General features: G+C 48.4%; 1 protein-coding gene across 2 annotated transcripts in view; it reads left to right on the top strand.

Annotated features, from left to right (window-relative positions):
- Positions 1-457: 457 nt before the first annotated feature.
- The window catches only part of CMTM7 (CKLF like MARVEL transmembrane domain containing 7), a 44,975-nt gene continuing 28,016 nt past the window's right edge, over positions 458-17,416 (top strand). Inside the window, exon 1 of one of the 2 annotated variants that reach the window (XM_024116530.3) lies at positions 458-644. In XM_024116530.3, the coding sequence (XP_023972298.1) occupies positions 486-644 (159 nt within the window). In that variant the 5' untranslated portion in view covers positions 458-485. The remainder of the gene's footprint in view (positions 645-17,416) is intronic. The other variant, XM_024116529.3, reaches the window with a different exon arrangement.

Below are 17,416 nucleotides of genomic sequence, written 5' to 3'. Positions count from 1 at the left end.
ATTGGTTGCTGTGGGCGGTGGTTACACAGGTGTACATACACATACAGAACAACTAACGGAGCTGAACACGGAAGGTTTGGACATTTCAGTGTATGTGAGTTACACTTCAATCAAGTACCCTTAGCACATATCCGCCGCCGCACCCACACCAGATCCCAGGAGGCTGAGACCCAGCTGTGCCCTGGCCTCGCCCATCTCGGAAAGGCCACGGCCCAGGGCGTCCGTTTCCCTCCTGCCTCCAGGCCAACTTTCGCGCCTCCCCGAGGGCGGGGGCTGCCGCCACCTTTCCGGAGAGCGCGGGCCAGCCCCTCCCCCGCGCGTCCGGCGGAGGCTGGGTGGGCGTCCTCAGCTCGGGCCGGGGTCTCGGGCCCCGCCCCACCCCTGGACCCCGCCCCTGCGCCACGCCCCCGCGGCCCCACCCAGCCTCTCCGCTTCTGGCCTTCGGCCTCGGCAGCGGGAAGCTGCCGGCCGGCGAGGGCCGCGCGATGTCGCACGGACCCGGGCTCGTCCGCACCACGTGCAGCAGCGGCAGCGCCCCGGGAGCCGGGGCCGGCGCGGGGCAGCTGGCCGCGAGCTCTTCGGAGGGGCTGCTGGACCCCGTCTACCCCCGCACCTACGGAGCGCTGCTGAAAGTGGCGCAGATGGTAAGAGAGGCCCGGGCGCGAGCCGGGGTCACACGGGGTGGCCGCGGAGGGGACGCGCCCGCGGCGGGAGCATCGCGCCCCAGGCGGGGGTCTCGCCGCCCAAGTCAAGTTGGAGGGGTTTCCTTTGGCGAGTTGCGCGTGCAGCCCCCGCGCTGGAACTCGGCGCACCCAGCCGGCCTGCTCGCGCGGCCCCCGCTCGGAGGTCCCAAGTTTTTCCAGCCACTCTGCGGAGCCTGCGAGCTGGTGACCGAAACCACGGCCAAAGTTCCTGTGTGTCTTCCTTCCTCTTCTCGGACCGCGCCGCTTCGGACCCGGGCCGGGGGTGGAGAGCGGCCGGGCGGCGGCGCTCAGGCCGCGGAAGCCGACCTTCTCCCTCCGCCTCTTTCCCCGGACCCCGCGCCGCAGGGTTTCCTGCTCGGGGCTCACCCTCGCCCGAGCGCGGTGTCCGAAGGCCAGGCGTTCACGGGGGTAGAAAGCCCTGGGACCCTTGGGGCAGCCGTCCCGGGCCCTGCCCCTCAAGTTCCAAGGGCGGGCCGGTTCTCGGGGCCGTTGGACGGCAGCGGTCAATGGGGAAGGCCTTTTGGGGAGCCGGTACTTATCTGGGGAGAGAGGGAGTCGCCGGAATGGGGGTCACTGTGGAGCGGGCAGGACGAAGGCCTGGGCGCCGAGTGCCACCGGCGCTGCAGGGACCTCCAGCAGCGCAGACCTTGCCCAGCCTGTTCTCCTGTTCCCTACTCTTCTCTGCCTTCCCATGTTTTTCTTCCTTACAATTTTAAAATTTTAAACACCTTTCCCGTTTGTTCGGTAAGTTTTGAAACTGGGCTGGGCTCTTTGTGACTCCACTCCTTGTCATGTTTGCAGCCAGAATGGTGAGGGGGAAGTGGTAGTTTTGAAAGGGGGGGGGGGTGAAGGAAGGGATGTGGGTTAGACTCAAGGTCACAGACCCAGAGACAGGGCCTACCAAGGTGGGCCAGCCCCAGGCCTGGACACGGGGTGGGGGCTGCCCAGGCATCCACAGCCCTGTTACTCTGGGTGCTGAGTGTATGTAGAGGGGGCTCTGGTTTCCTGCTTGGGCCAGACCTGAAGGGAACAGAGACTTAGTTCCCTTTTCTCAAAGAAGAGCATCTAGATGGACTAAAAATTAGGAAGTAGAGGCATTTTAGTTATTAACAAAAAAAATCATGCTGAGCTGTGTTGGTTTTGAGCAAGGCATTTTTGGGGTTCAGGCTAAGAGATCTGATCATCCAAATAGAGGGGACCAGCCTACCTCCCCATCCTTAAAAAAAATGGGTGGGAGTGGGTCAGGCCTTAACTGAGCATTGGAAAATGTATCAGGAGCTGAATGATGAGTTTGGTGGAGAAAAATCACGGTCAGACCCTCCGTTTCGGTCCATGAGTTTAATGGGCAAAGATTATGGAGAAGAGAAACCTCCGTTTCACTCTAAGCTCCTAAGCTAGCCTCTTACATCAGGCTCTTGTGCCAAGTTGCACGTGACAGTGATGGGCCGCTTGTTCCAAAGAGAACAAAGACTTGGAGGATTGCTTCTCTGTGTGCCCAGAGGACTCTCACATCTTCTTCCTTCCCTGGGGACTGCCGTGTGGCTGCAGGCTGGTTTGAGCAGAGCCCCTGGGAGTGAAGTTGCCCTTGCTGGATGGTCATATTACAACAGAGAGACCATTTAGGACTCTCTGCGTGGGCCCCTTGTCTATCTCTTCCCCATTCTCCTCCTTCTCCTCTTTGCTGGAAGTCTCCCCAAGTCCATTACTCGAGGAAGGAATGTCCATCTGGAACCTCACAGAGTGTAAGCTGGAGCCGGGTCTGTTGGCATCGCCTGGATCCCTGAGGGGCCTGAGCTGCAGGGATCCAGAGGGCCTTGCTCAGGACTCCACCAGCACTCCTCATCAGTTTGTTTGTTCAGCAGACATTTGTGAGCACCATGTTCATCTCCATTTCTGCGGAAACAGATGGATTTGACAAAGCCCTTGCCCTCAAGGAGTCTTTGGTTCTGAGGAGGCACGCAAGTCCCCAAACTCCCTGGTCGGGGAGATGAAAGCTCTGTGGTTGCCCACATAAGGGAGGAAGGATGGAGGGAAGACGAGGGTGACATTTGAGTTGAATCTTGAGAGATGAATGTGGGTGTGTCGGGCTGGGCGTGCCCCTTTGGCCTCTCCATGTCCTTATTCAGTGTGCGTAAGTCAGAGCTGGGTGATGCTGGGGTGGTGGAAAAGAAGGAAGTAGGGTGAGACACGGGCCAGTGTTGGGCAGTTCTTCCCCTTTCCACCCTGACATGGAGAAAGAGGCTTCTCTCACTTCTTGAGCATCTGCTCTCTTTTTACCTCTGTGCAAGCGAGGTGTGTGGAATACAGCCGTTAACAAGGTAGATCCTATCGGCAGTGACTGGGACATTTGCAGAACCATAATAGGGAAGGAGAATCAGAGTGTAGTTTCATAAGCAGTAAAGATGGAAATTTACGTGTCTTCCAGAAGGTTCCTTTATTCTTATTTTTATTTTTTGGCTGCACCACGGGGCTTGTGGGATCTTAGTTCCTCGACCAGGTATTGAATCCAGGCCCTTGCAGTGAGAGCACGGAGTCCTAACCACTGGACCGCCAGGGCATTCCAAGAAGGTTCCTTTATTTACTCAGTAAATATTGAGCACCTACTGTATGCTAGGGCAGTGTGGAAAGCAGAGTAAACCTGACAGGTCAGCTCCTGTTCTCTTTATACTGTAATAGGGAAAGTATTAATCAAATGATTTTAAATATAAAATTATAAACTGGGATAAAAGCTATGAAAGAGAGGTCCTTGGTGTCATAGAGAATTAACTAGGGGGTCTGCCCTGTCTGGGAGGTAAGGATGGGCTTCTCTGAGGAAGGGATATTTGAAGGATGAGGAAACAGTGTTACCAAAAGAAGGAAGAGCACAGACAATGGCTCTGAGCCTGGAGGACGGAGTAGTGATAATGGTTGGAGGGTAGGAACAAGGCTGGGAGTGATGTGGGTGAGTCTGGAGAAGTATGCCAAGCCTAGACCATCTAGGGTCTGCCAGATAGTGCTGAGGATATGGTCCTTATTCTAAGACTATCCCAGAAGTAATCATGTCGATATCAACCCACCATTGAAGTGATGGTTCTCAACCTGGGGCTGTACAGCCCCCTAGGGGTCATTTTGGAACTTTGTGGAAGCTTTTTTTGGTTGTCACAGGGATTAGGATCATATCCAGGATGCATTTTATTCATTGCAGTATAGTAACGAAGGCACTGCCAGTACTTATTTACGATGAAGGAGCCTAGGTGGGTGTGTGAGTCGGGGGAGAGTGCCTGAGTTTTCTGGCCAGAGAGAGCATCCTAAAGACTTTCTAGGAGGTCGGAGCAAGTATGGTCTTCCCTTGGACATTCACAGCCGAGATTCCAAATGGAGTTAGACTTTGGGAGATCGCAGCCTCCGATATAACCGTGAATAGACCTGTGAGTGGAGAATGAGCCAGCATAGCCCAGAATGGCCCACCCCTCCGTGTTCTGTTTCAGATCATTTGTTTCCCAAATGCATCCTGCACCCCCATGGTCTGTTTCCTGGAAGCTGCAGAGTTAAGGGCAGCAGAAAACCTCACTGTAAAGAGTCTTTGACCCCAACCCAATCCCGATCCAAGAACAAGAAACTGCTGTCCATCAGTGGTCAAATAAAAATGATAAGACATAAGCTATGGGCTTTATTCCCAATAACAGAAGTAATACTTGTTCATTGTAGAAACTTTGAGACACACAGGGAAGAAACTAGAGTCTCTCACTCCCTCTCCCCCAAGATTGATATTTAAAGTAAGATTTCTATTTCATAGGAGAGAGGTAATTTGTGGTTGTTGGTTTTGTTTTGGTTTTACAAAAGAAGGGTGATACTCTACAGTTTGTAAAATACTTTTTTTTGCTTAATATGTGATGAATGATTTCTCGTGTCACTTAAGGTTTGTCTGCAATTAGGTTTTTAACGGTGTTTTTTTGTTTGTTTGTTTTTTGTTTTCTTCGGTACGCGGGCCTCTCACTGTTGTGGCCTTTCCCGTTGCGGAGCACAGGCTCCGGATGCGCAGGCTCAGCGGCCATGGCTCACAGGCCCAGCCGCTCTGCGGCACGTGGGATCCTCCCGGACCGGGGCACGAACCCGTGTCCCCTGCATCGGCAGGCGGACTCTCAACCATTGCGCCACCAGGGAAGCCCCATCAACAGCGTTTTTATAGCCAGTCATGAGTGTCCCTTTGTCTGTGTGACCAGCCCCCTCCCCCTTTTTGTGGCTCAAGGAGCTTCCAGTTCTGCCCATTCACGAACAAGACAGTGATGAACTCCCCTGTAGAGAAGTTTTGGTGTGCAAAGCCATAAATACTTCCCAGGGATAAATGGCCCTCACCTTTCACAGAGAGAGGAATGGAGCGCCTCTTGCCCTGCTGAGCATGCTGGCATTAAATAACTGTCTAGACTTGTTAACATCTAGAAATCAATGGTTGTCCCTTTATCATCCAGAAATTTCAAGGAGCCAAATGTGATAGTAGTAATATTTTAAGTCATAGTAGTATTTTTGGTGTCTGATGGTTTGGAAAAGGAACAGTGACATGGATGGACTGGGAAATTTTGTAATGCTTTTATTTTATTTTTTTAGAGCTTAATAAGAAAAGATTTATTTCTTCAGAGTTTATATCAGTCATTGGTTGCTGGTGTGAAAATGTATCTTTTTCACAAGTCACACCATGCAAGGCTGATGGAGTCACCACTGTGACTTTGGGACACCCTCTATGACACATGCCTTCTTCAGTTGAAATCAAAGAAGATAAGAAGCACATAAGGATCTTACAGGTTCTCTTTTATTCTTTGGCTCAAAGGTGATACCATTGGTCAGAAGCAGCCGCATGTCCTTTCCGAAAGCAAGGGGTCTTGGAGAAATCATCTTCTGTATGTCCAGTATGAAATGAGAACTGTATAACGTCTACTGCAGCCTTTCTTTTCATCAAATACTTTTTAAAAAAAATAAATTTACTTATTTTATTTATTTTTGGCTGCTTTGGTTCTTCGTTGCTGTGCGCTGCTTTCTCTAGTTGCGGCGAGCGGGGGCTATTCTTCATTGTGGTGCGCGGGCTTCTCATTGCGGTGGCTTCTCTTGTTGTGGAGCATGGGCTCTAGGCACATGGGCTTCAGTAGTTGTGGCTCGCGGGCTCTAGAGCGCAGGCTCAGCAGTTGTGGTGCACGGGCTTAGTTGCTCCACGGCATGTGGGATCTTCCCGGACCAGGGCTCAAACGCGTGTCCCCTTCATTGGCAGGCGGATTCTTAACCACGGCGGCACCAGGGAAGCCCAATCGTCAAATACTTTTAAAGGCACTTGTATTTAAGCTAGGGCAACAGCCGCGTACTTTGGAAGGATGATAGTACCACGCGGGTATGAGGCATTATTTATTCAGGCTGCAGAGCATGTGGATTTCCTAACTACTGGCAAGAATTCCCCTCCAGGGCACCCCAAATAACTGCCTGTTCCCCCCACTCCCGATTGGGAACCACTGGCCAGAGAAGATGGTCCTGATGCAAACAGCAGCTGAAGGGTCCATGAGGCTGGGGGACCAGGGTGGGAATGGGGCTGGTGCATTGTCCCGCGTGAGTCTGGACAGAGTTGCACAGGGTTTCGGGCATTACAGTGGGTCCTGGAGACTCTCCAGGACATTCCGAGGCCTCCCTGTGTGGGTCAGTGCATTGATTTCAGTTCTGTACCAGGGAAGGCCTTCTCTCTGCTCCCTTCCTCCCATCCCTCATCCCCCACTCTCAGTGCCGGCCCTTCCTGCCCGGGCCCCTGGCTGTGCATCTGTTTCCTCCCCCTGCCATCTGCCCGAGGTGCTGCCCCAGGCCTGCTGCCTGGGAGCCTCCCTCTGACCCGCCGCCTGCCAGATGCTCTCCTTCTTTGTCACCAGTTTGGCTCAGCAGTTCCTTTACCCACTGCTCACTCCTGGGCATTCCTCTCTGGGGTCCTTAGCAACTCCTGGCATCCGTGGCCTGGCTCAGGGCCTGGTGCTGGCGGCTGATCCTCCAGCCCCAGGTCTTCCTGAGAGATGAGGGCTCGCAAGGAGAACGGGGCCTCTCCCCAGCGCAGCCCTGTCCTGCTCCCTGGCGGAAATCAGCACCTAGAAGCTTCTCAGAGTCCTGCTGAGAAAGCCTTTCACCTGGTTTGTGTTTTACTTCTCAGCGGCAGTGACAAGGCTCTTCCTTTCCCTTGAGCAGCCTTTTACTTTAGATAAATAGAAGGATAGATTGATTGATAGAGAAAGAGAAATTGTCTATAAAATGGTTGCCACACATTACTCACGGAAGGGGTTGCTGTGAAATTTAAGAGTAAAGAGGGTGTCATTTTCATTTTTTAGAGATGGAGAAAGTGAAGGGAATTCAGAAGGGAATGAGAAGGAGGGGGGAGAAATTAAAGGCTTTCGGGTACAGAGTACATTGGACCTTCTGGAAGGCACAGAGGGAGTGATTAAATATAGCATGACCCTCCATATCTCTTTACTCACTTCTTCCTCTTAGGTTTTCTTTATTCCCCTCAGGAGGTGACAACAATGCTAATATTGTTTATAAAGAAGTTTTTTTTAGGGCTTCCCTGGTGGCGCAGTGGTTGAGAGTCCGCCTGCTGATGCAGGGGACACGGGATCGTGCCCCGGTCCCGGAAGATCCCACATGCCGCGGAACGGCTGGGCCCGTGAGCCATGGCCGCTGAGCCTGCGCGTCCGGAGCCTGTGCTCCGCAACAGGAGAGGCCACAGCAGTCAGGCCCGCGTACCGCAAAAAAAAGGTGACAGCCACTGGGCTAGGTGTTTTACATGTGTGACCTTGTTTAATCCTCATGATAGGTAGGTCCGATCATTATCTGCACCTTACAGATGAGGAAACACAGAGAAATTAGGTAACTTGCCCAAAGTCACAAAGCCATAAATAGTGAAGCAGTTTGAGCCCAGATCTTGAGCTCATAAAAGGACAATTTGGGGTCATTTTTTTTCATTATCAATATGCCATGAGAATTTTTCCATGTCATTAAACCTTACTTGAAAAGGATGCTGTGATAACTACACACGGTAGTTGGTTGGACCATAACTTATCCATTTGTCTCCTCATTGGTTGGGTAGACGGTAGCAGAGCTAAAAGGAGGTGCTCTGAGATGTGACAGCAGGTACTAATGACAGTTTCACCTTTAGCCAGAGATGAACTCAGCCAGAGTGGGGAAAACCCCTCACTGGGGTATAGGCCAGACAGTGTGTGTCGTATTTTATAAAGCGTTTCGCATGTTACTCTCTGGGTTGCTGGAAGGCTTAAGAGGAAACCATTAGTATCATCTTTGTGTTTAAGTCCTAAGTTCCTCCTGAGAGGAGAACTAAGGTTCGGGTGTCTGCTTTATTATGTCAGGCAATTTTACATGCAGTTTCCCTTTGTTTAACCCTTAATGACTCTGTTATTTATTTTCCCTTTCTGTTGGTTGAGTGAAGGCTGAGAGGGTTTGTAACTTGCCCAAGTTTCAAAAATTCCATTAAATTCTGGAGCCAGCATTTGAGCCTAGGTGTGGCCAAGGCCCAACCCTTCCCCCACATGGTGTGCTGTCTGTCTGTGTATGGCAGACAGGCTCCCAGGCTAGCCCACTGTAGCAGACACACCCTAGGGGGACCCCCAATGAGTCACAACCTTATGTAATTCCATCCTCTTGAGTGTGGGCAGGACCTGTGACTTGTTCTAACCAATAAGAAATAGCAGAGATTATGGGATGTCATTCCCATGGTGTGTCATATGCCAAGGTGAAGGGATGCTGCAGATGTAATTAAGGTTCTAAATCACATGATTCTGAGTTGATCAAAAGGACATTATCTCCAGGTAGGCCTGATCTAATCAGGTGACAGCCCTCAAAAGAGGTACAGTTAAGTCCCCCACATATGAACAAATTCCATTCCAAGAGTGCGTTCTTAAGTCCAGTTTGTTCGTAAGTCCAACAAAGTTAGCCTAGGTACCCAACTAACACAATCGGCTATATAGTACTGTACTGTAATAGGTTTATAATACTTTTCACACAAATAATACATAAAAAACAAACACACAAAAAATAAAACATTTTTAATCTTACAGTCCAGTACCTTGAAAAGTACAGGAGTACAGTACAACAGCTGGCATACAGGGGCTGGCACTGAGTGAACAGGCAAGAAGAGTTACTGCCTGGAGGAGGGAGAGGAGGTAGGAGATGGTAGAGCTAAAGGATCGTCAGCAATAGGAGACGGAGGGCAAGCTGCAATTTCACTCACGCCTGACATTGATGGCACAGGTTTGGTTCCTTGCTGGATTCAATTCTATCTACCCTCTTGAAAAATGATCCAGTGATAGTAGTAGCTATCACTGCTAGTTGCTCCTTTTTTCTCGTCATAGATGACCCGGTAGCACTGGATTGCGTTTTGAATGGCTGCTGCAACCTTTATGTACTGTTCTATGTTCAGGTCCTGTGCTTCAAAAACTAACAGTGCCTCCTCAAATAAAATCCCCTTGCCGTTTCCTCATTGTGAATCTCTGTGGATATCCTGGGCTTGAATTAAAGATACTGTACTACTGTACTCTATACAGTACTGTACAGTAAAGTACACAAAAGCACAACCACTTGTAGAGGATGCACGCACGTGACAGTGTACGCCAGCCATGTGAACTAACTTATGTGATTGGACTTGCGAACGCACGTTCGCATCTTTGAAAGTTCGCAACTTGAAGGTTCGTGCATAGGGGACCTGCTGTACTGGGTTCTTCCCAAAGGAGAGATGCTCCGGCTGGCCCTGGAGAAGTAAACTGCCTTGCTGGGAGAGGGCCTGGCAGAGGACCATGTGGCGAGCATCTGTAGGTTCTGTCTAGAAGCTGAGAGCAACCCTCTGCTGACAGCCAGCCAGAAAACAGGGACCTCGTTCCTATAGCTGCAGTAGCATATGAGCTTGGGTGAGGACCCCAAGCCTCAGATGGAAACCCCAGTCTGGCCACCACCTACACTGAAGCCTTGAGCAGAAGTCTCTTGCCAAGGCTCCTGACTGGTGGGAACTGTGAGATGATAAATGAATATTGTTTTAAGCTACCAACTTGGGGTAATTTGTTATGCAGCAGTAGACATCTCACACACCCACAGAAGCCCGGGCCTTCTGCATCAAATCCGGTGCTCTCACGGCTGCTCCTTAGCAAGAAAATATGGGGCAACAGCCGTGCAGCAGACAGGAGGTACAGTGGCCATTTTTACAATAACAGTTATACAAGTTTTTATCTGGGCTGTGGTCACATGTCATTGAATGCCTGTGGAGTAAATCTGTTGGTTGAGTTCTTGCTCTTGGCATTGTGCTGAATGCTTTAAATGCAAGAACTCACTCGTCGTTACAACATCCCTAAGAGGTGTCAGTATTTCCACTTTACAGATGAGGAAACCGTGTGGGGAATTTAAATACCTTCTGTGCAGCTACTAGACATGTAAGAACAGCCTCCACCGCCCAGTAGTCCTAATGTCCTCCAGGGTCACTTCCCAGAGCCATTCTAAAAAATAAAAATCCTGATGCAAACAGTAATTTTGGTTGTACAGTTGTTAAAATTGTATTTGGTTTTTTTGAACATATAACGTTCACATGATCAGGATTTTAAAAGTTCAAAAAGTCCACCAATTCTTGCTTTCCCTTCCTGGAGGCTACCAGTGATACTGGTTTCTTGTATATCCTTCAGGAGTTATTTTATGTTTCGATATGTGTGTCTGTGTGTGTGTGTTTGTCCATCTTCTTTCCGTCTTGGGGATAATTCCATATGTGTTCAGTGTATTCTCATTCTCCTCATCTTCCTTAACAGCTGCATTGTGTTCCAGAGAATAGATTTACCATAATTTATTTAACCAGTCCCCTCTCAACAAGCATTTAGGTTATTTCCCATCTTTTGTTATGTCCTAGTGCTGTTGTGGATACCCTTGTACATATCGTAGTTCTGTGTGTGTACAAGGTAATCAGAAGGAGAAACTCCTAAAAGTAGAATTCCTGACCAGATGTTGCCTGCTCTTGGAAATTTTTTCATCTGTCCTGTAATTTAGATTCTCACACATCTCCTGTGATCTTCTCCCAGAGGGTTTCAGGGGTCTTCCACATTCATTGCCATTGAGAGACTCTACTTCATGTTCAGGGTTCAGAGTTCCACTGCTCTAGATTCCCACTTAACTTTATTTAAGATGTTAAGAACCAGAAGAGTCTAGGGAACAAGAAGACCTGCGTGACCAGCATTTTTCTTCGAACTTCCCAACATCCATCACAGGGAGTGTTGAAGTCAGCTTCCCTAAAAGCAGAGCTATAGATGGGGATTCTTGTGCAACTGGTTCTTGAGTGAGGGCAGCAGTCAAGGGCAAGAGGAGGACTAGACAGATGGGTTTGAGAAGTCTCGCCTCAGCCTGATCTTGCGGGGAGCTCTGGAGAGTGAGGTGTACCACAGAGATGCTCCTCTAGCCGTTAGGGAGTCATAATCTTTTGGCTGGTGGAGGGTCTGGCCTTGGTGTTTGATGGTTGCTGACTGATCAGGGTGGTGGATGCTGAAGATCGGGGCTGCTGTGGCAATTTCTTAAAATAGGACAACTGAAGTTTGCCGCATAGATTGACTCTTCCTTTCACAAATGATTTCTCTGCGGCCTGCAGTGCTGTTTGATAGCATTTGACCCAGTGGAGAACTTCTTTCAAAATCGGAGTCAGTCCTCTCGTACCCTGCTGCTGCTTTATCAACCAAGTTTTTGTAATATTCTAAATCCTTTGTTGTCATTTCAACATGCTTTATAGCATCTTCACCAGGAGCAGATTCTATCTTAAGAAACAACTTTTTTGCTCATCCATAAGAAATGACCTCTGTTCTGTTCTAGTTTTATCAGGAGATGCAGCAATTCAGTCCCATCTTCAGGCTTCACGTCTAATTCTAGTTCTCTTGCTGTTCCCACCACATCTGCAGTGACTTCCTCCACTAAAGTCTTGAACCCCTCAAGGTCATCCATGAGGGCTGGGATCAACTTCTTTCAAACTCCTGTTAAGGGGCTTCCCTGGTGGCGCAGTGGTTGCGCGTCCGCCTGCCGATGCAGGAGAACCGGGTTCGCGCCCCGGTATGGGAGGATCCCACATGCCGCGGAGCGGCTGGGCCCGTGAGCCATGGCCGCTGAGCCTGCGCGTCCGGAGCCTCTGCTCCGCAACGGGAGAGGCCACAACAGAGGAAGGACCGCATACCACAAAAAAAAAACAAAAAAAAAAACTCCTGTTAATGTTGCTGTTTTGACCTCCTCCCTTGAATCATGAATGTTCTTCATGGCAGCTAGAATGGTGAATCCTTTCCAGAGGTTTTCAGTTGACTTTGCCCAGATCCACCAGAGGAATTCCTATCTATGGCAGCTATATAGTCTTAACAAAACGTATTTCTTAAATAATAAGACTTGGAAGTCAAAATGACTCCTTGATCCGTGGGCTGCAGAATGTTGTGTTAGCAGGCTTAAAAACAACATTCACTTTGTACATCTCCCTCAGAGATGTTGGGTGACCACGTGCCTTGTCAACGAGTGGTCATATTTTGAAAGGAATCTTTTTTTCTGAGCAATAGGTCTTACCAGTGGGCTTAACGTGTTCAGTAAACCATGTTGTAAACAGATGTGCTGTCATCCAGGCTTTGTTTTTCCATTTAGAGAGCATAGGCAGGGTAGATTTAGCATAATTCTTAAGGGCCTAGGATTTTCGGAATGATAAGTAAGTATTGGCTTCAATTTAATGTTGCAGTAGCCCCAAACAAGAAAATCAGCCTGTCCTTTGAGGCTTTGAAGCCAGGCATTGACTTCTCTCTAGCTATGAAAGTCCTGGATGGCATCTTCTTCCAATAGAAGGTTGTTTTGTCTACATTGAAAATCTATGGTTTAGTGTAGCCACCTTCATGAATTATCTTAGCTAGATCTTCTAGATAACTTGCTGCAGCTTCTACATCAGCACTTAGTGCTTCACCTTGCACTTATATGTTGTGGAGACGGCTTCTTTTCTTAAACCTCATGAACCGACCTCATTTCAGACTTTTCTTCTGCAGCTTCCTCATCTCACTCAGCCTTCATAGAATTGAAGAGAGTTGGGACCTGGATCTGGATTAGGTTTTGACTTAAGGGAATGTTGTGGCTGGTTTGATCTTCTAACCAGGCCCCTAAAACTTTCTGTATATCAGCATTAAGTCTGTTTTGCTTTCTTATCTTTCGTGTATTCTCTGGCGGAGCACTTTTAATTTCCTCCAAGAACTTTTCCTTTGCATTCACAGCTTGGCTGTTTGGCACAAGAGGCTGAGCTTTCAGCCTGTTTGGGCTTTCGACATGCCTTCCTCACTAAGTTTAATCATTTCTAGCTTTTGATTTAAACTGAGAGACGTGAGTCTTCCTTTCACTTTAACACTTAGAGGTCATTGTAGGGTTATTAATTGGCCTAATTTCAATATTGTTGTGTCTCAGAGAATAGGGACACTAGAGAAGAGGGAGAGAGATGGGGAACAGCTGGTCAGTGAAGCAGTCAGAACACACACAACAGGGACTTCCCTAGTGGTCCAGTGGTTAAGACTCCATGTTTCCGCTGCAGGGGGCGTGGGGTCGATCCTGGTCAGGAAACTAAAATCCCACATGCCGTGGGGTGCGACCAAAAAAAACCCCAACAAGCAAACAAACAAAACCCCCTGACAATTACTGGTTAAGTTCACCATCTTTTTTTTTTTTCCTTATTTATCTATTTTTGGCTGTGTAGGGTCTTCGTTGCTGCGTGCAGGCTTTCTCTAGTTGTGGCGAGCGGGGGCTACTCTTCGTTGCGGTGTGCAGGCTTCTCATTGTGGCGGCGTCTCGTTGCGGAGCACGGGCTCTAGGTGCACGGGCTTCGGTAGTTGTGGCACGCGGGCTCAGTAGTTGTGGCGCACGGGCTCAGTTGCTCCACGGCATGTGGGATCTTCCCGGACCGGGGCTTGAATCCGTGTCCCCTGCATCGGCAGGTGGATTCTTAACCACTGCGCCACCAGGGAGGTCCCAAGCTCACCGTCTTTCATGGGCATGGTTTGTGGTGCCCCGAAAGAATTACGATAGTAACATCGCTGACCACTGATCACAGATCACTATAACAAATATAATAATAATGAAAAAGTTTGAAATACTGCAAGGATTACCAAAGTGTGACACAGACATGACGTGAGCAAATGCTGTTGGAAAACAGGCACCAGTAGATACTCCAGGAGATCAGTGACGCCAGTGCTATTGTAAAAAATGCAATAAAGCAAAATGCAGTGAAACAAGATATGCCTATATTTAGCGCTATGATCACCATTTCAACATATAATTGTCTTAGTGTCATTTAGGGATAAAAAATTGATTTCCAGATGTAGTGGGTCATCTGGTCCCCCTCCCCTCAAATTTATATCCCCGTCCTAAACCCAGGGACCTGTGAATGTTACCTTATTTGGAACAAGGGTCTTTCCAGGTTTAATCACGTTAAGGGTCTTTAAATGATTATCTAGATTTTCTGGGTGGGGCCCTACATCCCACGACAAGTGTTTTTATAAGAGACTCAACAGCAGGGTTGTGGGGAAGGCGATGGTGATGTGAAGATGGGGCAGAGCTGGAGTGATGCAGCCATGAGCCAGGATGGCCAGAGCAGCCATGGAAGCTGGGAGAAGTAAGGAGCACACCTTCCTGAAGTCTCCAGAGAGAGCTCAGCCCCACCAACTCCTTGACTGCAGCCCAGTGATACTGATTTTGGACTTCCAGTCTCCAGACTGTGAAAGAGTAAATTTCTGTTGTTCTAAGCCACCAATTTTGTGGTAACTTGTAACAGCAGCCACAGGACACTAATACAACCAATTAAAGACTGTCCGTTGTGGGCAGACTTTTCATAGTTTGTCCTTTTAATTGATTATTTATTTTTAATATTTATTTATTTGGCTGCGCCGGGTCTTAGTTACAGCACACAGGATCTTTAGTTGCGGCATTTATGTGGGTTCTAGTTCCCCGACCAGGGATCAAACCCAGGCCCCCTGCATTGGGAGTGTGGAGCCTTAGCCGCTGAACCACCAGGGAAGTCCCTAGTTTGTCCTTTTAGAAGCGCCTTGCTTATTTCCAGGCATGAAGTTTTGGAGAGGTGATGGCCACCCTCCGCCACTCTGGCTGACAGTTACGCCTCCATCTCCTTTATTTTAGCACATTTTTTTCCTTAATAGCTTCTTCAGAGAGATAAGCGGTCCTTGCATTTTTGCTGAGAAAAGCAGAACCATAAAGACAGGGCAAACTTGAAGAGAGAGAGCATCAGAGTCATTCTCAGATGGCAGGGTGGAGGCAAAAGATGAAAAGTGGGTTCCAGAGATGTGCTGTCTGGCCTTCCACAGACAGTAAATGAAGTGTCCCCAATTCCCCCAAACTGTTAGAATGCCAAATAAATTTTACCGTATTCTAGTAGAATCTTTACAGATAAGAGACTGCAGCTCAAATACGTCTTAAAATGGTCGAGTGAACCCTGCTTAATTTACTGCTTGTGAAATAGTTGCTGTTTTAAACATTTGTAGAAGTGCCCAATGATTTGTCTCTAAACTATGTATACTTTTGTAACTTTTTATTTATAAATAATTCCAGATATACAGAAACTTTGCAGGAACAGCACAAAGAACTCCCCACATACCCTTCCCTCAGGTTCTCCGGTCATTAACATTTTGCCACATTTGTTTAATCATCTTTTATTTATATACACGTTATTTTTTTTCTCTGGACCATTTGAGAGTAAGTTGCACACATGATGCCCTTTTGTCCCCAGTGCTTCAGTGAGCATTTCCTAAGAAGGACCTTCTCTTACAAACTGCAGTATGGCTCCCTCCATCAGGAGATCAGTGACACCAGTGCTGTCGTGTCTAATCTATCAGCCTTATTCGGGTTTCACCAGTTGACCCACTAACGTCCTTTTTCTGGTCTAGTGTTGCCTTCAGTGGTTGTGTCTCTGTAATCTCTTCAACCTGGAACCGTCTCTCTTATCTTTCTTGACTTTGACATTTGTGAAGAGTCCAGCACAGAGCAACCCCATCATTGGATATTGAAGTTGGTGTGGAGGGACCCTCTGATTCTCCGTGTTTTGTGGCTACAACAGAGGCAAAAGAGAAAGAAAGGAGAGAAAAGTGTTTGGATCATGGTGACTTATCTCCCTTTTAGTGCTTTTGTTTTCACAAAAGTCCCTTTTGCAGACTTCCTATCTGGAGATAATAGTTCAAGTTGAGCTTAACTGCATGTCCTGTTAATAAAAAGAAAAAAACAAAAATGGCTTAGCTCAAAGGAAACATCCTTAGGGGACTTCCCCGGTGGTCTAGTGGTTAAGACTCCACGCTTCCACTGCAGGGGGCACAGGTTCAATCCCTGGTCGGGGAACTAAGATCCTGCATGCCTCATGGCTCGGCCAAAAAAAAAAGGTAATATCCTTGGGACAACGACTAAAATTGCTTGGGGGATTCCTCACAACAGCCTCTATCATTTAGTTACTGTTATTTTCCTTTCTTTCTTTTTTTTTTTTTTTTTTTTTTTTTTGCCATGCACCCTAGTTCACAGTAATTTATGCCATCAGAGACAGAGTTCAGCTGAAGTGTTGAGCTGTTGACCAAACACCCGTGCTCCCTCTCCCAGGGTGCAGGCTTGTTTCTGGTCGACACCTGTGCAGCCACGCAGCTAGTTCTCACCCATGGAATGAGTGTAGAAGTGTTATTTGTTGCTTCCTGTTTGAGGCTTTTAAGAGGCAGGATTTTTACTTTTTTTCTGTCAGCTGTGTGCAGAGGACTCCAAGGCCTTATTTTTCATATTTATGGTTTTGGTTTGTTTTTTGGGGCTGCACCATGCGGCTTACAGGATCTTTGTTCCCCGACCAGAGATCAAACCTAGGCCCTTTGGCAGTGAAAGCGCTGAGTCCTAACCACTGGACCGTGTGGTTTTCCCCTTTTTTTCCTATTTAAAGTTAAGGAAACAGAAACAATCCCAGGTCTAGAGACGGCCTGCTTCCCCCTGTTCTGCCTCTGAAGGACCCCCCCCCATCTAAAGTAGTCGCCCACAACTCCACCCAGCCACCCCCCATCACCCTGTTCTGTTGCCCGGTTCTGCTTTCTTCCCAGCACCTCTTTAGCTGAAATCCCCTTGGCCACATCTTCATTACCTGTTGGTGGTGGGTCTTCTCTACCAGGACATGAACTGCGTAGGGGCAGTGACCATCCTGACTGGGTCACCACAGGGTGCCTGGAATTTAGAAAGCACTCAGGATCTTTTTTTCTTGTTGTTGTTTTTATTTGTTTGTTTTTGCTTTTTTAAAAAATTTATTTATTTTTAAAATAAACTTATTTATTTATTTATTTTGGGCTGTGTTGGGTCTTCGTTTCTGTGCGAGGGCTTTCTCTAGCTGCGGCGAGCGGGGGCCGCTCTTCATCGCGGTGCGCGGGCCTCTCACTGTCGCGGCCTCTCTTGTTGCGGAGCACAGGCTCCGGACGCGCAGGCTCAGTAGTTGTGGCTCACGGGCCCAGTTGCTCCACGGCATGTGGGATCCTCCCGGACCAGGGCTCGAACCCGTGTCCCCTGCATTGGCAGGCAGATTCTCAACCACTGCACCACCAGGGAAGCCTTTAAATTTATTTTTTATTGAAGTATGGTTGATTTACAGTGTTGTGTTAATTACTGCTGTACAGCAGAATGATTCAATTATACATACATATATATATATATATATATAT

The sequence above is a fragment of the Physeter macrocephalus genome, chromosome 18 (genome assembly GCF_002837175.3).
Source record: "Physeter macrocephalus isolate SW-GA chromosome 18, ASM283717v5, whole genome shotgun sequence".
NCBI classification, from domain to species: Eukaryota; Metazoa; Chordata; class Mammalia; order Artiodactyla; family Physeteridae; genus Physeter; species Physeter macrocephalus.
This window is presented reverse-complemented; position numbering and strand designations above follow the sequence as displayed.